Raw genomic sequence first — 25107 nt, 5'->3', positions numbered from 1 at the left:
TAAAATTATGGCTTTGCAAAAACTGATGAACAGAGGGAATGGGAGAAGGGGAATTTGTGGGGGGAGCAGGTCGAGTGAGGGAAATGTGGTTGTCTTCTTGGAACTGTATCTATGGAAAGAAAGCATACAATATTTTCCCTTTATATTGACAAATTTTTTTTAAAAACATCCAATCATTTGCCTACTGCTTTCAAATAGAGACAAATAAGGGGGGATGTGAAAAGAATGGTACCAAGGATGCTGAACAATTCAAACATTTGTCTTTTAGGCTAAGAAACTTTTTAAATTCATGAAGTAAAATATGCATGTGGACAGTATAGTTTGATGACTTTTGGCAAATGCATAGTCATCAGTGCAATCAAAATAGAAAATATTTTCATCACTTCAAAAAGTTCCCTTGTTCCTTTTTGTGGTCAGTGCTCCCTGTTGCTGACCCTAGGCAACGAATATTTTGTTTTCTGTTTCTAGACATTATGTTAATTTTGTATAGATGTCCAAGCAAATGGAATCAGGTGGTATGCATTAGTTTGTTAGCTTCTTTCACTCAGGATGATATTATTCAGGTTTATTTATGCTCTTGCTTATATTGATATGCTGTTTATATTGATTCATTTTCATTGCTGCATAATACTGTTTTATGTGGACATACTCTAACTTGGCTATCCACTCATCTATTAACTGACATTTTTTTCCACCTTGGAGTCATCTGAAGAATGCTGCTTTGCACACCCATGTACCATGTCTGTGTGGAAATTATCTCCCTTGTAGAATACATAGAAATGGAATTTCTGGGTTGCATAATAAACTTGTAAAGGCTGCTGAATTTTGGGGAATGATTGTATCATTTAACATTCCAAAAGAATGAGTTGTATGAGAAATGTGTGAGACTTCAAGCTGCTCCACATTTTTCATAGCACTTGGTAGGGCCAAAATTCATAAAAGTATCCATTCTTTTGGACCTGAAGAATTTTCTCATGCTGATTTTAATTTACATTTTTTGAGAATTAGATGATATTGAAACTTTTTTATGTGTGTATTGGTCATTTGTATACTTATTGTGAATTACATGTTCAATTTTCTTGCCTATATTTCACTGCACTTTTTGTCTTCTTGATATCCATAATTGTTCTTTATATATTCTAGATACAAGTCTTTTGTCAGATATTAAGTATTGCAAAATTTTTTTTTGACAGGCAGAGTGGACAGTGAGAGAGAGAGACAGAGAGAAAGGTCTTCCTTTGCCGTTGGTTCACCCTCCAATGGCCGCCGCGGCCGGCGCGCTGCAGCCAGTGCACCGCATTGATCCGATGGCAGGAGCCAGGTGCTTCTCCTGGTCTCCCATGGGGTGCAGGGCCCAAGCACTTGGGCCATCCTCCACTGCACTCCCGGGCCATAGCAGAGAGCTGGCCTGGAAGAGGAGCAACTAGGACAGATTCTGGCGCCTCGACCGGGACTAGAACCTGGTGTGCCAGTGCTGCAGGCGGAGGATTAGCCTATTAAACAGCAGCGCCGGCCACAAATATTTTTTATCAATCTATTGCTTGTCTTTTCATTTTCTAAATGACACCTTTTGAATGCTTTAAGCTTATATTAAATTTATCATAGTTTTCCTTAATATTTCATGCTTAGCAAATTTTCACTGTTCAAAAGTCAGAAAGATTTTCCTTATGATTTTAGTGTTTATTAAATTTGCATATGACATGAGGTAAGGTTCAAAGTTCATTTGTTTTCCATGGATCAACTTGTGGAGAATTGCCATCTGATAATACTGCATCTTTCAGTCTATGATCATGAAGAGTCTCCATTTACATCAAACTTAAACTTGATTTCTTTCTGCAATCTCTTGTAGTTCTCATAGAGATCAAACACTTTATTTGTTACATTTATTACTAAGTATTGATGATCTTTTAATGGAATTTTTTATGATTTATTTTATTTGAAAGAAAGAGTTACAGAGAGAGAGAGAGAGAGAGGTCTTCCATCTGCTAGTTCACTCCCCAAATGGCCGCAATGGCCAGAGCTGTGCTGATCTGAAGCCAGGAGCCAAGAGACTTCTCCAGGTCTCCCATGCAGGTGCAGGGGCCCAAGGACTTGGGTCATTCTCTACTACTTTCCCAGGTCATAGCAGAGAGCTGGATTGGAAATGGAGCAGCCAGGACATGAACTGGTGCCCATATGGAATGACGGCACTGTAGGCGGCAGCTTTACCCACTACGCCACAGCACCGGCCCAGTGGAATAGTTTTATTAATGCCATTTTTATATTTATCACTGTTATATAGGAACCAAATTTATTTTTGATGACGTTCTTGCATCCTGCAAATTTGCTTCATTTATTAGGTCTAATAGTTTCATTGTAAATTCCTAATGATTTTCTATGTAGATAATTATTTTGTCTGCCTCTAAAGTCAATTTTACTTCTTTCCAATCTGGATTACTTTTCTATTTATTTATTTATTTCAAAGTCATAGTTACATAGAAAGAGGAGGGGGGGGGTCTTCCATCTGATGGTCCACTCCCCAATTGGCCGCAAAGGCTGGAGCTGCGCTGATCCAAAGCCAGGAGCCAGGAGCTTCCTCCGGGTCTCCCACATGGGTGCAGGGGTCATCTTCTACTGCTTTCCCAGGCCATAGCAGAGAGCTGGATTGAAAGTGGAGCAGCCAGGTCTCACACTGGTGCCCATATGGCTTGCCGGCACTTCATGCCGGGGCGTTAATCCGCTGCGCCACAGCGCCAGCCCCTCACTTTTTCACAATTAAAATTGTTATTAACTGCAAGTATTTCATAAATGCTTTTTAAAAGATTGAGAAACAGGGGCCAGTGTTGTGATGTAGCCAGTAAAGCCACAGCCTGTGATGCCAGGATCCCATATGGGCACCAGTTCAAGACCTGGCTGCTCCACTTCGGATCCAGCTCCCTGCTAATGCACCTGGGAAAGCAGCTGAGGATGGCCCAAGTCCTTGGGCCCCTGCACCCATGTGGGATACCCAGAGGAAGCTCCTGGCTCCTGGCTCCTGGCTTCGCCCTGGCCCAGTGCTGGCCATTGCAGCCATCTGGCGAATGAATCAGTGGATGGAAGATTTCTCTCTCTCTCTCTGTGTGTGTGTGTGTGTGTGTGTGTGTGTGTGTGTTTCTCTTCCTCTGTCTAACTCCAACTTTCAAGTAAGTCAATTTTTTAAAAAAGTTTTTTTAAAAACAATCTTTCTATTCCTAGTACTTTGAGAGCTTTGATCACAAATGAGTGTTGATTTTTTTTTTCTGCACAATTGGAATAATCGTGTGGTTTATTAGCTCTGTATCTCTGATATATGAATTTTATATTAAAACTGTAACAACTAACTACAAATTTAGTGACTTGAAACAACACAAAATTATTATATTATATATATAATATACAGAGCCACAGCGCCATCCCCATCCCTCTTTCACTTTAAACATGTTTGTAACAACAGGAGTCACCGTGCAAAACTAACTTCCTATGCAGCACCTCTGTCCTTAAAGAGTTGTATTGTGAGAGTTAAGAGTAAAACTTGTTCTCAAAGATTTATTTCGTTTTAGTGTATTAAGTGGAGGATACTCTTATGTCTCATAAGTTATAGTTTTGTCTAAGTGCTCACAAAAGATGTATCATTCTTGGGTACTTCTTTAAAGCTAATTACGTTTCTTTAAAAAAAAAAAGGAAGTGAAGTTAACTTAAAAAAAAAAAGATGCTTGTGGTTACACTGAGCTGTCTCGGATAATCCAGTCCCATCCCTTCCCATTTCATGGTCAGCAGATTAGCAAGCTGAATTCCATCTGCAAATTTAGTTTCCCTTTGACTTGTAAGGTAACATATCCACAGGTTCTGGACATTTGGACTGGGATATTTGGGGGGGACTATTATGTGGCTTACTACAGTATGCTCTCTGACCCCCAAAGGTAAGGTTTGTCTCACATGCAGAATACGGTCAGGCTATTCCAAGGCTCCCAAATATTTCACCCCATTATACAATTAACTGAAGGTAGAATGTCTCATCTAAATCTTACTGGCTCAAAAGTCCCACATGTTATCAGCTAAAACATCAAAATCATGTATGGATGAGGCTCTAGGTAGAATTCATCTAGGGCACAACATCAGTGTATTCGTGAAATTCAAGATACAAGTGACTGGCCCCTAAAATAAGGAGACAGTACGAAATAATAGTTACATTCCTGTTCAAAAGTGAAGGAACATAAAAAAAGGAGTCACTAGTACAAAGCAATTTAAAAATCAAGGAAGGCAAACTTGATTTGTTTTCAAAACCTGGAAATAATTCTCACAAGTTAAAGGCTTCAATAGGGGATGGCACTGTGCCCTAGTGGGTAAGGCCACCGCCTACAGTGCCGGCATCCCATGTGGCTGCCAGTTCGAGTCCCGGCTGTTCCACTTCTGATCCAGCTCTATGGCCGGGGAAAGCAGTAGAAGACGGCCCAAGTCCTTGGACCCCTGCACCCATGTGGGAGACCTGGAAGAAGCTCCTGGCTCCTGGCTTCGGATAGGCAGAGCTCCAGCCATTGCGACCAACTGGGGAGTGAACCAGCAGATGGAAGACCTCTCTCTCTCTCTCTCTGCCTCTCGTTCTCTATGTAACTCTTTCAAATAAATAAATAAATCTAAAAAGAAAAAGAAAATAATAATAATAATTATTATTATTTTTGACAGGCAGAGTGGACAGTGAGAGAGAGAGACAGAGAGAAAGGTCTTCCTTTGCCGTTTTTTCACCCTCCAATGGCCGCCGCGGCTGGCGCACCGCGCTGATCCAATGGCAGAAGCCAGGTACTTCTCCTGGTCTCCCATGGGGTGCAGGGCCCAAACACTTGGGCCATCCTCCACTGCACTCCCGGGCCACAGCAGAGAGCAGGTCTGGAAGAGGGGCAACCGGGACAGAATCCGGCGCCCCGACCGGGACTAGAACCCGGTGTGCCGGCACCGCAAGGCGGAGGATTAGCCTAGTGAGCCGTGGCACCGGCCAAGAAAATAATTATTCAAAAATGAAGGCTTCAGTAATAGACGGGCAGATTTGCCTCTGCGTTCTTGCTTCCACCATCGGAGCCATCCTTCCTTTTTCATGAAGGGCATCACAGGTTTGTAGGCTATTACTTTCTATTTTTCCCCTAGAGATTAATTTGTTTTCATTTGAAAGTCAGAGATACAGTTAGAGAGAGGGAGAGAGACAGAGAAACATCTTCCATCTTCTGGTTCACTCTCCAAGTGGCTGCAATGGCCAGAGCTGGGCCAGGCTGAAGCCAGGAGCTTCTTCTGGGTCTCCCACGTGGGTACAGGGGCCCAAGGACTTGGGTCATCTTCTACTGCTTTCCCAGGCCATAGCAGAGTGCTGGATAGGAAGTGGAGCAGCCAAGACACAAACTGCTGCCCATATGGGATGCCAGCACTACAGTCGATGGCTTTACAATGCTGCCCATAGCGCAAGTTCTGACTTTTTTTTTTTCATTTGACAGGCAGAGTTAGACAGTGAGAGAGAGAGACAGAGAGAAAGGTCTTCCTTCCGTTGGTTCACCCCCAAAATGGCCGCTACAGCCGGAGCTGCGCTGATCCAAAGCCAGGAGCCAGGAGCTTATTCTTGGTCTCCCATGCAGGTGCGGGGGCCCAAGCACTTGGGCCATCCTCCACTGCCCTCCTGGGCCACAGCAGAGAGCTGGACTGGAAGAGGAGCAACCGGGACTAGAACCCTGTGCCCATATGGGATGCCGGTGCCGCAGGTGGAGGATTAGCCAAGTGAGCCATGGCGCCTGCCCCAGGTTCTGACTTTTATCAGTTTGTGTTCTGCATGTACAGTTCTGGGACTCTGACAGCCTTCGTTCAATTCATACCCTCTCTGTCCTTTTTAATTCAAGCTGGCAATGTTTCTGCTTATACGAAAGTCTCAAGAATCTTATTTGTCTTTCATGTTTGTCACAGAGGTTCACTCCATTAAGCCAGGTGCTCTTTCATAGATCATCCTGGATAATCTAGTCTGCATTTTTTCTGGCTTCTGCAGAAATGACTATCGGAATCTATAAGCCAAGTCCTAATTTCTTCAAAGAGCTTTCTGTGTGACTGAATGCAACAACCCGCTCCCCTTATCTGTGGGATATACATTCCAGTAACTCCCACTGGATGTCTGAAACCACAAATGATACTCAATCTTACATATCCAGGTTGACTCTCCCTTATCCAAAATGCTTGGGCTCAGAAGTGCTTTGGATTCTGGATTTTTTTCAGATTTGGGACACTTAACATATGTAATACATTACATATTTTGGGAATGGGACCCAAGTCTAAAGAGAAAATTCAGTTATATTTCATGTGTAACATATACATAAAGCTAGAAGGCATTTTAGCACAATTTTCAATAATTTTCTGCATGAAATAGTTTGATGCTCTAGAATTTTCCACCTTTTAGCTACTCAAAAACTTATAGCTACTCAAAAACTTTCAGATCTTGGGACATTTTTGAAAAGATTCAGTTGTGCGGTTGGTTGGTTGCAGTCTGTTGAAATCTTTGCTTTGTATATAGTAAGTTGATCCTCTGTATATAAAGATAATTGAAAATGAATCTTGATGAAGAGTAGGATGGGAGAGGGAGTGGGAGATGGGATGGCTGCGGGTGGGAGGGAGGTTATGGGGGAAAAGCCACAACAATGCAAAAGTTGCACTTTGTAAATTTACATTTATTAAATAAAAAAATTCAGCTCATTTATTTGAAAGACAAAGTTAGAGAGACGGATAGGGAGAGGGAGAGGGGGAGTGAGAGAGAGAGAGAGAGAGAGAGAGAGAGTTGCATCTGCTAGTTCACTCCCCAAATGGCCGCCATGGCGGGAGCTAAACCACTTCGAAGTCAGAAGCCAGGAAATTCATCTCCCATGTGGGTGCAGGGGCCCAAACACTTCGGCCATCTTCCACTGCTTTCCAGGCACATTAGCAGGGAGATGGACAGGAAGTGGAGCAGCCAGGACTCGAACTAGAACTCATATGGGATGGCAACTATGAAGGCGGCAGCTTTAACCAGCTGTGCCACAATGCCAGTCCCAATTTTGGAACACTTAAGATTTTGGATTTTCAAATTAGGGATGTTCAGCCTGTCCTCTTTTTTGTATACATACAAAACTATGATAAAGTTCAATTTATAGGGGCAGGCTCTTTTTTTAAAAAGATTTATTTATTTATTTGAAAGTCAGAATTACACAGAGAGGAGAGGCAGAGAGGCAGGGAGAGAGAGAGAGAGAGAGAGGTCTTCCATCCGTTGGTTCACTCCCCAAATGGCCGCAACTGCCAGAGCTGTGCGTATCTGAAGCCAGGAGCCAGGAGCTTCCTCCAGGATTCCCATGTGGGTGCAGGGGCCCAAGGACTTGGGCCATCTTCTACTGCTTTCCCACGGCATTGCAGAGAGCTAGATTGGAAGTGGAGCAACCAGGTCTCGAACCGGCGCTCATATGGGATGCCGGCATTGCAGGTGTCGGCTTTACACACTACACCACAGCGAGGGGCAGGCTCTTGATGCAATGATTAAATTGCCACTTAGGATGCTTGCATCCCATATTAGAGTGCCTGGTTTAAGTCCTGGTTGCTCTGTTTTTGATCCAGCTTCCTGCTAATGCACATTCTGGGGGGCAGCAGTGATGGCTGAATCTCTACCATCTATGTGGGAGACCTGGATTGAGTCCTCTTCCTGCTTGGCCACCAGCACCTTTCTGTTGTTGGCATTTGAGGGAGTGAACCAGCAGTTAGGGGATCTCCCTCTGTCTCTGTCTCTCTTTCTTTCAAATAAAAAATGAAAAAAAAAAGTGCAAGTTATAAATTAGGCACAGTAAGAACCTAATACAAAAAAAGAAAATAATAAGACTAATTAATGAAATGGAAAAAATAATATACTATAATTAAGGTTATTTTAAATGTATGAATTGTTTATTTCTGGAATTTTCCACTTCATACTTTCGTACCCCGGTTGACTGATGGTAACTAAAACCACAGAAAGTGAAATTGTGGATAAAGAAGGACCACTGTACTTTGAACTTTTGATCTTTCTTTTATATTAGCAAAAACCTGTCTAGCCACAGCCTCAGTTTTTGTTCTAGGATATGCTTTCCTATGAGGGAATCTCTTAATTTTAGCCTGTTTCACAGTCTGGATATGCTGAGAATTTCCAAAATCATTAACACCAGGTTTCTTCCTGTTTAATAGTTTTCCCCTTAATCTATCTCTTTCCTCTCACACCTTACTAGAAGTAGCAAAAGGAAGCCAGGCTACACCTTTGATACTGAACTTGGAAACTGCAGCTCAATGTCTAATTTTACCATTTATAAGTTCTGCTTATGTAGATTAAAAACACAATTCTGCCAAGTTTTCTGCCATTATATGACAAGGATCTCCTTTCTTGAAGTTTTCAGTAACATACTTCTCATCTCCTTTTGAACACTTGCCAGCAGCATCTTTAACACCCAGATTTCTAATAACATTTTTTTTGCAATAATCGGGATTTTTTCATGAAGGTGCTGTATGTCTTCTTTTTTTTTTTTTTACAGGCAGAGTGGACAGTGAGAGAGAGAGACAGAGAGAAAGGTCTTCCTTTGCCGTTGGTTCACCCTCCAATGGCCGCCGCGGCCAGTGCGCTGCGGCCGGCACACCGCGCTGATCCGATGGCAGGAGCCAGGAGCCAGGTGCTTTTCCTGGTCTCCCATGGGGTGCAGGGCCCAAGCACCTGGGCCATCCTCCACTGCACTCCCTGGCCACAGCAGAGAGCTGGCCTGGAAGAGGGGCAACTGGGACAGAATCCGGCGCCCCGACCGGAACTAGAACCCGGTGTGCCGGCGCCGCTAGGCGGAGGATTAGCCTAGTGAGCTGCGGCGCCGGCCGCTGTATGTCTTCTATACAATGTTCCTCAGTGGTAGAATTTTTAGAATGATATTTTTATTAACAGCATGTCCAAGGCAAACTAGTATTTATTTTTCCCACCAAGTTTCTCAGATTCTTCCAGTCCACCATTCAGCTCCAAAATCACCTCCACATTTTAAGGTATTTGTTAAAGCTGCACCTCAATTCCCAGTATCCAAGTCTCTGTTAGTTTTCTATTGCTGCAAGCCACAAACTTCATGGCTTGAAATAGCACAAATGTATTACCTTACAGTTTTGTATATCTGAAGTTTAACAAGCGTCTTACCGGGCTAAAATTAAGATGCCAGCATGGCGGTATTCCTTTCTATAGACTTTACGACCAAATCCATTCCATGGCTATTTACACCTTCTAGAGGCCACTTGTGTGTCTTGATTCATGACCTCCTTCCTCCATCTTCAAAGTCAGCCCTGACAGTTCCAGTTCTTCTAATGTGACATCATTCTATTTCCTCTTCTGCCTGCTTCTTTCACTTCTAAGGATTCTTAGGATAACACTGGACTTAATTGAATAATCCAGCGTAATCTCCATATTTTATGGTCAGCAAGTTAGCAACCTTAATTTCATCTGCAGACTTAATTTCCCTTTGACATGTATTATATTCACAGATTCTGAGGATTAGAGCATGGACATCTTTGGACAGCCAATACTTTACCTACATTAGTTGATTTTTAGATGTTAAACCAGCCTTGCATTCCTGGGATAAATACCACTTGGTCATTTTATATAATATGTTTTTTATATTGCTGAATTCAGTCAGCTGTTCCTCAACAAGTTATTTTGCTGTAATTGCTTTTCTTGTGGTGTCTTTGCTTTTTCTATCAGTGTTAATTTGGCTTCTAAAATGACTTGCGAAGGATTGATGCCACAATTTTCTGAAAGTATTTGCAAAGAGCTGGTATTATTTCATTCTTAAATATTTCATATAATTCGCCACTTAATTCACCTAGCCTGAGCTCTTCTTTATTTGAAGATATTTACTTTCTAATTCAATGTTTCATTTCTTCTTAGTTTTGGTTATTTTTGTCTTTCTCAGAATTATCCCATTTCATCCAAACTGGTTTATTCACTGACATATATTAGTTTATAATATTCCCTTTTAATCTCTTTTTAAAAGATTCATTTTTATTTACTTGAGAGGCAGAGTTACAGACAGAGAGAGGTAGAGACAGAGAGAGAGGTCTTTCCTCTGCTGGCTCATTCCACAAATGGCTGCCATGGCTGGAGCTGAAGCTGGCTCATTTTGCAAACTTTCAAATTATGTCTCTGTATATATATATATGTATATATGTATAATGTTTGCCTTTTGAGTGGGGAGTTTACTTCATGCACATTTAAAGCAATTATTGATATTATCTCATTTTGTTATATTTTTTATTTGTCTCATTTTATTCACACATATTACTTCTTATTTACTTTCTTTAGGCTAAATAAATATTTTTAGTGTATAATTCATCTATTACTTTGTTTTTATTATATAATTTTCTTAATGCATGCTCTGGAGTTTACAATATGCATATTAGCTTATTAAAATCTATTTCAGAATAATACTAATTTAATTTGGATAAAATATAAAATTTCAAACATATATTCCTCCTTTTCTTCCTTTGTATTATTGTCGTATGTTACATCTATGTATGTTACAAGCTCAACAACATAGTGTTAAATTTATTGGTTTATACAACTATTTTTAAAAATATTTTATTTATTATTTATTTGAGAGGTAGAGTTACAGTGAGTGGGAGAGACGGAGAGAAAGGTCTTCCATCTGCTGGTTCACTCCCCAGATGGCCGCAGCAGCTGCAGTTGCGCCGATTGGAAGCCAGGAGCCAGGAGCTTCCTCTGGGTCTCCCACATGGGTGCAGGGGTCCAAGCGCTTGGGCCATCTTCTACTGCTTTCCCAGGCCATTGCAGAGAGCTGGATCAGAATAGGAGCAGCCAGGACTTGAACCAGTACCCATATGGGATGTCAGTGCCGCAGATGGAGGATTAACCTACTGTGCCCCAGCTCTGGAACCCATATACAACTGCTTTTTATTTTGAAAGGCTAAAAGGTAGAAATGAAATGTGCTTTTAGAAACTTTTTCATTTACCAATATATTTACCATTTCCAGAGGATTCAAGTAACCTAGTTATTATCTGTTAAATCTTCTAAGACTGGCTACTGACTCACAAATTCTCTCAGTCTTTGTTTATTTGGGAATGTTTTTATTCTACATTCATTTTCAAGGGATACTTTCTTGGACATAGAAGAATCAGATAACAGTTTCTCTCCCCTCTCCACCAATTTTGAAGATGATATTCCATTGCTTTCTGGTCTTTGTCATTTCTGATGTGAAATCACCCATTAATAATAATGATCCTGTGTACCTTATGAGTGATTTTTTCCCTGCTACTTCCAAATGTTTATTTTTTTTCCTCTTTTTTGATAGTTTGATTAAGATGTTCTCAGGCATGGATCTGTTTATGCTTATCCTATTGGGAGGTCATCAAATTTCTTGAATGTGTAGATTAATTTTTAAATCAATTTGGAAACCTTTAAGTCATTACTTTTGTCAAATACTGTTTCTGCCCTTTGATTTTGCATTTTCTTTGGGACTTCTATTATGTATATGTTGGTAGCTTGATGGTGTTCCACAAGTCTTTAAGCTTCTGTTTCTTTTTCTTCCTTCTTTTTGTTCTGTTCTCAGATTGGATCTTCTCTGTTGTGCTGTCTTCCAGTTCACGGACTCTTCTGCTGGCTCACATCTACTGTTGAGCCCCTAAAGAATTTTTTTCCCTTTCAGTTATTTTACCTTTTATTTACCAAGGTGTCACGTGGTTCTTTTGTATACATTTTTTTAAAGATTCATTTATTTGAAAAGCAGAGTGACAGAGGGGGAGATAGGGAGATGGGGAGAGAGAGAGAGCAAGAGAGAGAGCAAGAGCGAGAGCGAGAGTGAGAGAGAGAGATCCTCCATCTGCTGGTTCACTCCCCAAATGGCTGCAATGGCCATGTCTGGGCCAGACCAAAGCCAGAAATCAGGAACTCGGGCCATCTGCCTTCTCAGGTACCTTAAGCAGGAACCTAGATTGGAAGCAGAACAATCAGGACTTGAACTGGCACTTCAAGAAGGTACACAGCCAAAGCAAGCCATATCTTAATTCACTGCTCCACAATGTCGACCCCCTCTTTTGTGTACATTCTATGTCCTTATTGAGATTTTATGGCTTTGGTACCATTGTCATCATACTTCCCTTTAATTCTTTAAACATGAGTTCCTGTGGCTGATGCTGTGGCACAGAAAGTTAAGCCTCTGCCTGTAGTGCCAGCATCTCATTTGGGTGCCAGTTCAAGTCCCTGCTGCCATACACCTCCCTGCTAATGTGCTTGGGGAAAGCAGCTGAAGATGGCCCAAGTCCTTGGGTTCCTGCACCATGTGGGAGGCCCAGATGAAGCTCCTGGCTCCTGGCTTCAGTATGGCCCAGCCCCGGCTATTGCAACCATTTGGGGAGTGAGCTAGTGGATGGGAGATTTTCTCTCTCTCTCTCTCTCTCTCTCTCTCAAGTCTACCTTTCAAATGAATAAATAAATCCTTAAAAAATGAATTCTTGGCCAGCGCCGCAGCTCACTAGGCTAATCCTCCGCCTGCGGCGCCGGCACTCCGGGTTCTAGTCCCGGTCAGGGCGCCGGATTCTATCCCGGTTGCTCCTCTTCCAGTCCAGCTCTCTGCTGTGGCCCGGGAAGGCAGTGGAGGATGGCCCAGGTGCTTGGGCCCTGCACCCCATGGGAGACCAGGAGGAAGCACCTGGCTCCTGGCTTCGGATCGGCGCAGCGCCAGCTGTAGTGACCATTTTGGGGGTAACCCAACAGAAGGAAGACCTTTCTCTCTGTCTCTCTCTCTCTCACTGCCTAACTCTGCCTGTCAAAAAAAAATGAATTCTTTGCTTTAGTTGTTTACACATATTCATAACGGCAACTTTGAGATCTTCTCTGCTAAATGGAAAACCAGAGATCATTCAGAAACACCTTCTGTTAACTGATTCCTCCCTGTTCCTCCGAGGACAGGTCACACTTTCTTTTTCGTATGCGCTTCTCATAATTTTGTTGTTAAATACTGGGCATTTTAGAAAATAATATTGTAGCACTTCTGAATTCTGATGCTCTCTCCTGAGAGTTGTTATCTAGTCTAAATTTTTATCGTATGTTACTCCAACAACGTACAGCCACTGAGATCTTTAGTGGTTTTGTTTGGAACTCTAATTTCTTAGGGGTTATCACTGGGCCTTCATAGCTTAGTGATCAGCCAAGGATTAATCAGAGATTATGTTCAAACACGTTGTGCCAGGAAGACTTTCATCTCTCTGCTGATGGATCTTCTTCTGGGCATAGGGGTTGCGGGTGGTATGGGAGGGGTTGGCCACTTCAGCTCTTTTCTTTTTTAGTCTTTTTTTAAAAATATGTATTTATTTATTTGAAAGGCAGAGTTATAGGGAGAGAGGGAGAAGGCAGAGAGAGAGCGAGGTCTTCCATCCCAAATGATCGCATCTGAAGTCAGGATGCCAGGAGCTTCCTCCAGGTCTCCCGTGTGGGTGCAGGGGTCCAAGAACTTGGACCATCTTCTACTGCTTTCCCAGGCCACAGCATAGAGCTGGATCAGGAGTGGAGCAGCCGGGATTCAAACTGGCAGCCATATGGGATGCCGGCACTGTAGGCAGCAGCTTTACCTGCTATGCCACAGCACCAGCTAAGCATTTGCTTTTTGTCAGGCTTTTTCATGAGCCCTGTTGGTGTGAATGTCATCTCCATCAGCCAGGATTATGTGGGTGGCTTTAGCCTGCTCCAATCTCTGCAGCACATATGCACATCCTCATATTAACTCAAGGATATGTGGGAGACATATTAACACCCTATATCTATGTCATTTCCCCAAACATTTTATTACATTCCTGGTTACTTACTTGCCCCAAGTAAACCTCAGGCTTATGGATCCTGTTCACTTGCTACTTCAGTTTGCCAAGTTCAGAGAATGTTGCCAGGCAACTGAGCCCCTCCTACTGGTTTGCACAGCCTCCCCAGACCTCGTTTTATTAACCCTCATACAGAGCTGGGAGATAGTGGATAGAAGTATCTCCAGGCAAAAACACCATATACATGCTGTCATACAAACTTCAGTACTTTTCATGAATAAACACCTCCTCATTTGTTTTAATTTCAGAATGTTGAAATGGTTGTTTGGTACTATTTTATATAGATTTATAGTTATTTTTTGGCAAGAGGACTTCTCAACCTCCTGTCCTGCCAGAATTCTCTTTATAACTAATATTTTTGTAAAACATTATAAAGTATTTTGGCCTTGCTAAAATCAATTACTATTTCTTATAGGTTTTTTTTGGTAAATTCCTTATCAATTTCATGCACACAATATGCAGACTGAATGATTTTATTTTCTCCTTCCTAGTGTGTATGACTTTATTTCTTTTACTTGCCTTATTGCACAAGTTGGGACCTCCTGTACAAAGGTGAATCGGAAGAATCGGATAACACAATCTTTCTTTTTATCTGACATTATGTAGCGATAGTTGATTTTTTTTGGCTATCATGTTCCCCTTTGATTAGTTGTAGATCAGCAATGTTTTTAAACACACATACACAGTTCTTGGATGAGTGAGAGGAGACGATGAAACGGGAAAAGCTCTAGAATAAAGTTGGTTGTTGAAACTTCAGTAACTGGATCGTCTACTAACTAGCTAAATGACCTTGTGCAAGTCTCTTCCCCTCAGGTGCTTCAGCTCTGAATGAGGAAGGCTGAACTGACTACCTAGGATCGTGGCTTTCAGTTTTTTAAAATAACTTCCTTCTTCAAAATTTTTTTTCAGAAAATGCTACTTTTGAAAATAAGAAAAGAAAATCTAATTTGGTTTGGTGGAAGTATGGGTACTGGCACCAGAGCCCAAGTCAAATATGTTCTCTGTCTGTCCCCCTATCCTGGCAGATACCGCCATAGAAGCAGTAGGGTTCCATGAATGGAACGGAGTTTGAAAGGGCGCGCATATCATTATTAACATGACTTACCTGGGAGGTAGAAGGAGCAGAGGGAACTGGCATCCGTTATAAACAGCATATGCTGCATGCAGTGTGTGTACCCACATCCACACAAATGTACGCATATTAGAGTACTTCAAATGCTCTTGGAAAATGGAATTAAAGGTTTAGTGCAAAATTTTTTGAAATCTTGGCAGGTTTTTTTTTTTAAAGATTTATTTATTTTATTTGAAAGGCAGAGTTACAGAGAGGCTGAGGCAGAGAGAGAGAGAGAGAGAGGCCTTCCATCCACTGGTTCACTCTCCAGATGGCTGCAATGGCTGGAGCTATGCTGATCTGGAGCCAGGAGCCAGGAGCTTCTTCTGGGTCTCTCACCTGGATTCAAGGGCACAAGGACTTGGGCCATGCTCTACTGCTTTCCCAGGCCACAGCAGAGAGCTGGATCAGAAGAGGAACAGCCGGGACACGAGCCAGCGCCCATATAGGCAGTGGCTTTACCCTGGCAGTTTTTTTCTATCATATACCTGGCCCTGGCAGTTTTTTTTTATCATATACTTTTTCCATGAACTTTCTGAATTATCCTCTTGTATATGTAATGGTTACCAAGATATTACTAGTGATTACCTAGGGCTGGCATTATGGTGTAGCAGGTTAAGCCTCTGCCTGCAACACTGGCATCCCATACACGGACCGATTCAATTCCCAGCTGCTCCACTTCCCATCCAGCTTCCTGGTAATGCTCCTGAGAAAGCAGCAGAAGATGGTCCCAGTCCATGGGCCTTGCATCCACATGGGAGACCCTAATGAAGCTCCTGGCTCCTGGCTTTGGCCTAGCTAGCCCTGACCCATTGCGGCCATTTGGGGAGTAAACCAGAAGATGGAAGATCTCTCTCCCTCCTTCTCCCCCTCTCCCTCCTCCTCCCCCTCCCCCTCCCCCCTCTCTCTTTCAAAAAGCAGGGAGCTGGATCGCAAGTGGGGCAGCCAAGACTCAAACCTGCACCTATATGGGTTTTCAAATTTACCCACTAGCCACATTGCTAAGCTTTGTAAAGTATATATTTCATTTTTGATATAATTATAGAGGATTTATGAGGGTCACTTAACATTCTTGGAAAATATGTAGACTGAAAACTCTATTGAAATGGCATCCATTGGGGGCCAATGCCGTGGCTCACTTGGTTAATCCTCCACCTGCAGTGCCGACATCCCATATGGGCGCCGGATTCTGTCCTGGTTGCTCCTCTTCCAGTCCAGCTCTCTGCTGTGGCCCGGGAGGGTAGTGGAGGATGGCCCAAGTGCTTGGGCCCCTGCACCCGCATGGGAGACCAGGAGGAAGCTCCTGGCTCCTGGCTTCGGATCGGCGCAGCACCGACAGTAGCGGCCCTTTGCGGGGTGAACCAATGGAAGGAAGACCTTTCTCTCTGTCTCTCACTGTCTATAACTCTACCTGTCAAATAAATTAAAAAAATAAAAAAATAAATGGCATCCCATGAAGCTGCCCATTCCATCAAAGTTCTGAAATCTTTTAGCATATAAATAATTTACCTGTCTCTATTATAATAAACTAACACTTTCTAATCTAGTTATAATCATTGTCTCTAAACTTTAGCTTCACCATTCTGGAGTGAATATTTCCAAATAAAATATATAAACGAAAAACAAAAAAGAAAGGTCACTTAAGCTCTGATTTTCTATTAAATGCATTGTGAAGTAGGAAGGTTGACTAACATTCAGGAGTCCCGGTGCTTTAATAAGGGCCCCTGCAATTGAACAGACACTAGCCTCACATGAATGGGGCACTCACGAGATGTCAGGACTCATGGCCACAGTTTTGGTCAGAATTCTCAGCATCTGTTCTTCGAGTTACACCACAGATGACTACCGGCATCATGAGTAAACGTAGTTCTGTGAAGTCTTCATTTCTCATGGAAGCTTCTTTCTTTCTACATGCCGGTAAAACTTGTGGCGACACATTTTTCTAATTCCAGCCAGCTCAGAAAGCTTGGAATCCGTTCCTCACTCTCCCTTTGCTCCTCTCTGGCCTCCAGCCCAGCCCTCTCTACTTCCCTCTGTGTGGAGAGACTGAGGACAGACGGGCCAGGCTCATGTTTCCGAGGGTGAGCTCAACTTTGGGTTTTTACTCTGAAGTAGAATATGAAAATTTCCTTTTCGTCCATTTCCTGTTTTGATTCGCAGTCTATTAGTAAAATGTTGCCAGTAAAATCTGAAGGAATAAAGTCTAGATGGAAAAAGATGAATAAAAGGTAATCCATTTTTAATTTGCCATTTTAAAATAAAGCAAAAAAATGATTTGTACATCTTTAATTTCTTGACCTTTGCCTATTCAGCAAACTTTTTTTTAAAGATTTATTTTATTTATTTGAAAGACAGAGTTACAGAGAGAGGTAAAAACAGAGAGATCTTCCATCCGCTGGTTCACTCCCCAAGTAGCCACAATGGCTGGAGCTGTACCGATCCAAAGCCAGGAGCCAGGAGCTTCTTCTGGGTCTCCCATGTGGGTGCAGGGGCCCAAGGACTTGGGCCATCTTCCACTGCTTTCCCAGGCCATAGCAGAGAGCTGGATAGGAAGAGGAACAGCCGGGACTCAAACTGGTGCCCATATGGGATACCGGCACTGCAGGTGCAGCTTTACCTCTAAGCCTCAGTGCCGGCCCCTCATACATCTTGTGTTTATGATGTATCTTGATGAAATCAAGAAGTCACCTTGAGTGATTGACCTATGCCATTTAAGTTTGTGTAAATACACTCAAATGCTGTTCACATAGTGATAAAATCGCAAAACGGAAAATTTCTCAGAATATAGCTCATTGTTAAGTGATGGATGATTACCTATACCATGTAAAGAATAATAATAAAATGAATACCAGTGTACTCACCAGCAGTTTCAGAAATAAAAATATTTTTTAAAAATAACCAAAATAAAGGTTAAGTTTATTTTGGTGTGATAGCTTTTTCATGATATATATATCCCATAAACTTTTCTGAAGCCTCTCGTATGTGCAGGTTTCAAAAATTTTCGTGCCAAAATAAACCTTTTAATTCTGTTTTCCGTGAAGTTTTTGAAGTTCCCTCAAATAGGGCAGGTACTGCAACACAGGTTGCTAAAGTGAACCACTCCAGGTCACATCGTTGGTAAAATTCAAAATAGACTCTTCGGTCAGCAGAGCTACTGTTTTTCCTGCCAGTCTTGCAGCTGCGTCTCCAGTTGCAGTTGTTGTGAGACTGTGTACTGTGAGCTGTCGAAACAATAACAAAGGTATGCACCGCTGTCCATCAGAGGACAGCATTTCATCGGTTTAATTTACCGACCTATTTATTTACTGACATAGAATAAGTTGATTCAATATAGACAAAGGGTGGTGTTTGGGGGCTTCTTTCTTAATCCGGTTCAAATGTGTTATTTAAAATGTCTTCTGGTTCGGCATTGTGGCGTAGCAGGTTAAGCCACCACCTGTAGCACTGGCATTCCACATGAGTGTTGGTTCGAGTCCCAGGTGTTCCACCTCGGATACTGCTCCCTGCTGGTACACCTGGGAAATCAGTGGAGGATGGCCTTGGGACCCTGCAGCCATGTGGGAGACCTGGATGAAGCTCTAGGTTCCTGGATTTGGTCTGACCCAGCCCTGGCCTAGCCCTGGCCATTGCAGCCTTTTAAAGAGAGAACCAGTGAATGGAAGATCTCTCTCTCTCTCTCCCTTTCTGTAACTCTTTCAAATATATAAAAATAAATCTTTTTTTTAAAAGTCTCCTTCCAAAGCCCTTTTTTACTTAATAAGGAAGTATTGGAAGCTTTCCTACTAAATACAGGAGAAAATAAAATGATACCTACTAATGCCATTATTACTTAACATGTCATGAGCAGATCTAAGCAACCTGATTAGTGTTACAAAAGTTGGAAAAGGAGTGAAAACCATTTCCTTTCACAAAGAATAAAATTGTCACATACCTGAAAACTCAAAAATGAACTGAAGAATAAACATCTGGGAAAATTCATTAAGTTAGTAAGATGTGAAATTAATATATAAAAATACTTTTTCAATACATATGCAAACAACTACTAACTAGAATATGTTATGTAAAAGAAGATCTCCATTTTAAAAAGGCAACCAAGGAGCTAAAGTTGTGGCATAGCAGGCAAAGCCACCACCTGTGACACTGGCATCCCAAAGGGATGCCTGTTCATGTTCTGGCTGCTTCGCTTCTGCTCCTGCTCCCTACTAATGCGCCTGGAAAAAACAGTGGAAGATGGCACAAGTGTTTGGGCCCCTGCACCTGTGTGGGAGGTCTGGATGAAGCTCCTGGCTTCTGGCTTCAGATTAGCTCAGCCAGGGACATTGTGGGCAACTTGGGAGTGAATCAGTGGGTGGAAGAACTCTTTCTTTCAGTCTCACCCTCTCTATAGCTCTGACTTCAAATAAATAAGTAAATAAGAAAAACGCAATCAAAATATCATATATGTAGGGATGAATATTTAAGAAATGCACAAAGCCTATATTAAGAATACTTTCAATTAGTTTGATGTTTATCACTCAAACCCATTAAACAATCCTAGCATCATAAAAATAAAACAACCAGACATTTGCCTCCTAATGTAATATGAAGTACACAGCATCAACTGCAAAATATCTTTAACAAAAGAATTTAATGTGAATCTCATCAGACATTTATCAGAAGTGTGGAGAGTAGAACAAGTTAAATGATTTCACATGGAAGCAAGCACACAAATCCAGAACACTGGCCATTCTGTAAGATGACTAGCTCAGTTTCTTCAATGAATCCAAAGCATGAAAAGGATGGAGGGATATTACTGAAGAATAAATAGATGGGTCCTGCTTTAAACCAATTAACTGTAAAAAAAAAAAAAAGCATTTGAGACCATTGGAGATCCGATAATGAGAGAGTATGGATTTTGTTCGATGTCATAATGGCTTTGGGGTAATATAAGAACATTATTTGTATTAGTTTGCTAGGGCTGCCATAACAAGATACCACAGACTGAGTGGCTTAAACAATAAAAATGTATTTCTCACAGTTCAGGAGGCCAGAAATCCAAGACCAAGGTGTTAGTAGGTTTGATTTCTCAGGAAGTCTCTCTCCTTGGCTTCCAGATGGCTGCCTTCTTGCTGTGTCCTCAATGGTCTTTCCTCTGTGCACACATTCCCATAGTGTTTCTCAATCTTAATATTCTTTTCTTAAAAGAGCACTAGTAAGCTTCGAGTAAGGCCCACTCAAATGGCCTTTTTTAACTTAGTGACCTCTTTAAAAGTCGTATGGCTGAATATAGTCGTATTCTGAAGTATTAGGTATTAGAGCTTCAATATACCAATTTTGAATGATGATGAATTCATGAAAGTTTAGTATACTATATTGTTTACTGTTGTCTATGTACACATTCTTTGTTAAATACGACAGCACTCCAGAGAGGTCATAAAAGTAGACCTGAAGAAACTAAAATGTATAAATGTGTACCATAGCCCATGAATAGGAAGGCGCATAAAAATTTTTAATTTATTTTATTTATTTGAGAGACAGAGGAGTGAGCGAGCGAGAGAGAGAGAGAGAGAGAAATATCTTCTATCTATTTGTTCACTCCTCAAATACCCACAACAGCCAAGGCTGAGCCAGGCCAAAGCCAGGAACCAGAACTTTATGAGAGACACGAGTACTTGAGCTAAAGTGGAGCAGGGGCTCTAAGTCATCTACCCTCTTATGGGATACAGATATGCCAAGCAGCATAGTAACCAATGTGCCACAGCACCCATTCTGAAACAACCCACTTAAGAGATGGGCCAAGGACCAAAACAGACATTTTTCAAAAGAGGAAATCCAAACAGGCAACAGACACATGAAAAAATGTTCAGGATCACTAGCCATCAGGGACATGCAAATCAAATCCACAATGAGGTTCACCTTACCCTGGCTAGAATGGCTTACATACAGAAATCAACTAACAACAGATACTGGCAAGGATGTGGGGAAAAAGGCACACTAATCCACTGTTGGTGGGAATGCAAACTGGTAAAGCCACTATGGAAGACAGTATGGAGATACCTCAGAAATCTGAATGTAGACCTACCATATGACCCAGCCATCCCACTCCTGGGAATTTATCCAAGTGAAATGAAATCAGTAAATAAAAGCATTATCTGCGCCCCCATGTTTATTGCAGCCCAATTCAGAGTAGCTAAGACATGGAATCAACCTAAATGCCCATCAACCGAAGACTGGATAGAGAAATTATGGGATATATATGCTATGGAATACTACACAGCAGTAAAAAAAATGAAATCCAGTCATTCACACCAAAATGGATGAATCTGGAATACATCATACTTAATTAAAACAGTCCCAAAGGTACAAATACCATAAGTTCTCCCTGATCTGTGATAACTAGTAGAGCACCTAAAAGGAAATCTGTAGAAATGAAGTTGACACTTTGAGAAGCAATGGCTTGAGCAGCCCTTGTCTTGACCCTTGCCAAACAGTATTTTTTTTCTCTTCTTACTATTTGTTGAACTCTTTACTTGGCACAGAGTTAATCATATGTGTATAAAGTCAATTGAGGATGGATCTCATTTAAAAAATAAGAGTGGGAATAAGAGGGAGGAGGAAGTTTGTAACTGAAAAGCTGTATAGTTCTGCATACATTCTTACAGACTTACTTCTAAGGGTACAGTTTAAAAACTTGCCATAAGACCCCAAATCCCATTAAGCTGGGTGGTAAAAATGCCATCCTATGTGTTAAAGGGATCATATTAAGTGTTAAAGTGAACATATAGACAGGATTAAGTGTTAAAGTTATGATATAAATAGGACCAAGTGTCTGGTAATAATAATAGAATTAAAAAGGAGAGAATGTTCCAACATGGGAAGCAGACTCATAGAATGACAATCTCTCTAAATAGTACTCTGACCTCAGAATCAGCCCTTAAGTCATTCTAATCTGGCCGAAAAGCCCGTGAGAGAATTTCAGGCATGGAAAGCCAAGACACTGTGGCAAAAAACATCCTACATGAAGGATCTCTGTGAGTGAGACCCCAGTGGAAAGAAGTGGCCATCAAAGAAGGATGTACTTTCCTCTGAAGGGAGGAGAGAACTTCTACTTGTCTTATAGCCTTGTCTAAATACTGACGGAGTTTGTGGATTCAAAAGGCTTTCATAGCCTAGGCAGCTCATGTCAAGAGCTTCAGGTGGTCACTGACGTCATACATAAGAGTGTTAATTGTTAAATTACTAACAAGAGTCACTGCACTAACTTCCTATGCAGGACCTCTGTCCTCAATGAGTTGTATTGAGAGTTAACTGTAAAACAAATTCTCAAACAGTTTGTGGGTGTGTGTGTGTGTGCAAATTGTTGAAATCTTTACTTAGTTTAAAGTTGGTCTTCTGTGTACAAATTTAATTGAAAATGAATCTTAATGGAGAATGGGACTGGGAAGTGGAGAGGGAGGAGGTGGAGGGGTGGGAATGTGGGTGGGAGGGTGGATATGGTGGGAAGATTTTGAGTAAGGGGATAGAATTTCAACATATGGATTTTATGTAACAGAATCCAACCCAAAACAACTGTTAGGGAGGGTAATCTAGAAATAACTAGCAAAATTACCAAGGCATTACCTTTAACTTGCAACTCCACTCTGAAATCGTTCCTCCTAAATCTACACATGTGAAACAATATATGTACGAAGATATTCATTTCAGCCTGGTTGAGTAAACTGTGATTTATCTATGCAGTGCACCATGATGCAGCTGTAAGAAAGGATGAGGAACCACAGTGAAAGGGAGATCTCCAGGACATAGGAAGTAAGAAAAGGAAGGCATGAAACAGTGTCATCCTATGTACATAGGATCAATACATTCATATTTGCTTATATAGTATCTGCATAAGGAATGTCCAAAAGCTAAATGAGTACAACAAAAAATTAATAAAATCGATTACAGATAGAGGTGTCATGGGGACCCAAAGTGCGGGAAGCAGGAGTAGAAGTGATTCTTTCCTTATATTCCTTTTCATATAGTTCTTATTTCTAAATTATGTAAATTCAAATGAGACACACAGAGACATATACAGATACAGATATAAAGCTTCTTAGCTTGGCCAGGAGGTCTCTAGAAATACGAGGCTAACTCGAATCTTTTTATTTTGAAGAATGGCTATTCTTAGTTAATCAAAGCTTCCTCCAGGATTGTGAAATTGCTCTGTTGTGAAATAAAGACAATCCTCAGGGTTGCAAATACTTCCTTTCTTTTCATTTTCCTTGGAAAAAAAGGAACTGAATTTAAGAGGAGTAGACAAAGTCCAGTTGGCTTTGACATTGACCAAAGAGGAGACTGCCCAGATCCTATTGATTGTCAGCACTCGGCAATCCTTGGTGTGCATCGCTTTAAGCAAACAGAAGTGGGTCCTGCCGAGTGTGGGGATGCTTGGGCTTGGTTGGGGGTGGGGGGACTCCAGTGCACCGCATCCAGCAGAGAGTGAAATTCCTGGAGAAAGCCCCCTTTCTGTCACAGCACCCACAGCACTCCGTTCCTGCTCGCAGCCCAACAGCCTCTCCGAGGATGCTCCATTTAAAAGTGCAGTTTTTGGATGATTCCCAGAAGATTTTTGTGGTTGATGTAAGTGGAAATCACATTGCTATTATTCTTTTATTATTCATTCCATAATGGTCATTTTGTGGACAGCCCATTAGCCAGCAATGTTGTAGCTTCTTTAGGAACGAACAGAGGAGGACTGTGGTTTTTAGCGTTTGAAAAGAAATCTGTATTTAATATCACAGCACGGCTCATGTTTTCCTATTAACCTTCCTTCTAGAACAGGTTCTCTTTTCTCAAGGGACAAGAATAGCAAATTTAAAAGATAGGCTAAATATTGGTAGAATAGCAAAACAACAATAACCGTTCTCTTGCTCAAGAAGATATCATTGTTCTTTGGGATAATTCCCTGAGTTTTGCCTCGTGAGCATTTGTGGGGAGAAAAGTGTGGTTCTGGGGGAAAGAACAGGGGGAAAATGCTCTGTCTTTTCTGAAGGAAACCTCTGTGTTGCAAGGGGTAGAATTAAGCAGTTGTAATGAGAACTTCAGGAAGTAATGACAAGTAGGAAAGAAAAATAGGATAAAAGACAATTTAGTTTGATTTAGTACTTCTAGTTCAAGGTTCTTAATATAATTCCTAGCTACAAGATGATTGCATGCAATTATACCTCAACTCTTCAAGAAAGAACAAATGCATTAAGCACATCATTTGGTGTTCGTGTTCCAGCATCTTAAGATATGTATATTTTGATGTCAGGATTTATATGTGAACATTTTGAAATGTTCTACATTTTTGTTGGAACCCCCAAATGCTATTTGCTCTGATATTTACATTAGCTACTAAAAAGGAACACAGAGTTCATTTTCTCAAAATTCGTGCAAAATGCTGGTTATTTTCTTTTATACAAAAATAGACAACTTTTGTAGCTCAACCATGATGCTGGGTGTGTGGGTAGCCCAGTTTTCAAATGAGTATTTCATTTTTCTTTGAATCATGTGCTTTGGGGGTTATGACTTCATGGCTTCAGCTGCTGTTTTGCTGTCTCTTCCTTTCATTTTGTGTGTGTGTGTGTGTGTGTGTGTGCAAAAGGCATTTCTGAGTCCACGGACCTGAAAGATTTGTTTTTGTAGCAAATAGCTTCCATTAGAGGTATGAGGCATTTCCTATTCTTTCTTGGAACTATATTTAAGGGGTGGAAAATGTCTTTTGAGTAGTTTATCCATTTGCGAGCTGGCGGTATATGCTCGCGGTGCTCCAGTACCTGAATTAGGGAGCTGGGTATTCAAAAGACACTGCTTTAGGCTAAGTTTTTAATAGATATTTCAGGCAACTCAAAGAAAAATCTTTGACAAAAAGTGACAGAAGAGTTTTCTGAATATGCAGTTCCAATTCAGATCCAATTAAAATGGGGGGAGCAGAAGCACAGTATCATAGCTTCACAAAATTCACCTTCTGAAGAACCAATTCCAGCAACTCGAAGCCAGCATGCTTTGGCTTCAAGTCAGATTGTCTGTTTCCAGCTGCAACACATGTGTTCCTTGGAAAGATAATGAGAGAGATTTGATACCCAGCAATTCGGGTGTCAAAGTGTCTGATCTCTGTTCTGTGGAAGGCTACTCTGTA

General features: G+C 41.4%; 1 protein-coding gene across 2 annotated transcripts in view; it reads left to right on the top strand.

The window, feature by feature from the left end:
* Positions 1 to 23262: 23262 nt before the first annotated feature.
* FRMD7 (FERM domain containing 7) overlaps positions 23263 to 25107 on the top strand; it is a 60351-nt gene continuing 58506 nt past the window's right edge. Inside the window, exon 1 of one of the 2 annotated variants that reach the window (XM_017349954.3) lies at positions 23263 to 23567. In XM_017349954.3, coding sequence (XP_017205443.1) covers positions 23511 to 23567 — 57 coding nt within the window. In that variant the 5' untranslated portion in view covers positions 23263 to 23510. The remainder of the gene's footprint in view (positions 23568 to 25107) is intronic. The other variant, XM_051827545.2, reaches the window with a different exon arrangement.

Source organism: Oryctolagus cuniculus, chromosome X (genome assembly GCF_964237555.1).
Source record: "Oryctolagus cuniculus chromosome X, mOryCun1.1, whole genome shotgun sequence".
Lineage (NCBI taxonomy): Eukaryota > Metazoa > Chordata > Mammalia > Lagomorpha > Leporidae > Oryctolagus > Oryctolagus cuniculus.
This window is presented reverse-complemented; position numbering and strand designations above follow the sequence as displayed.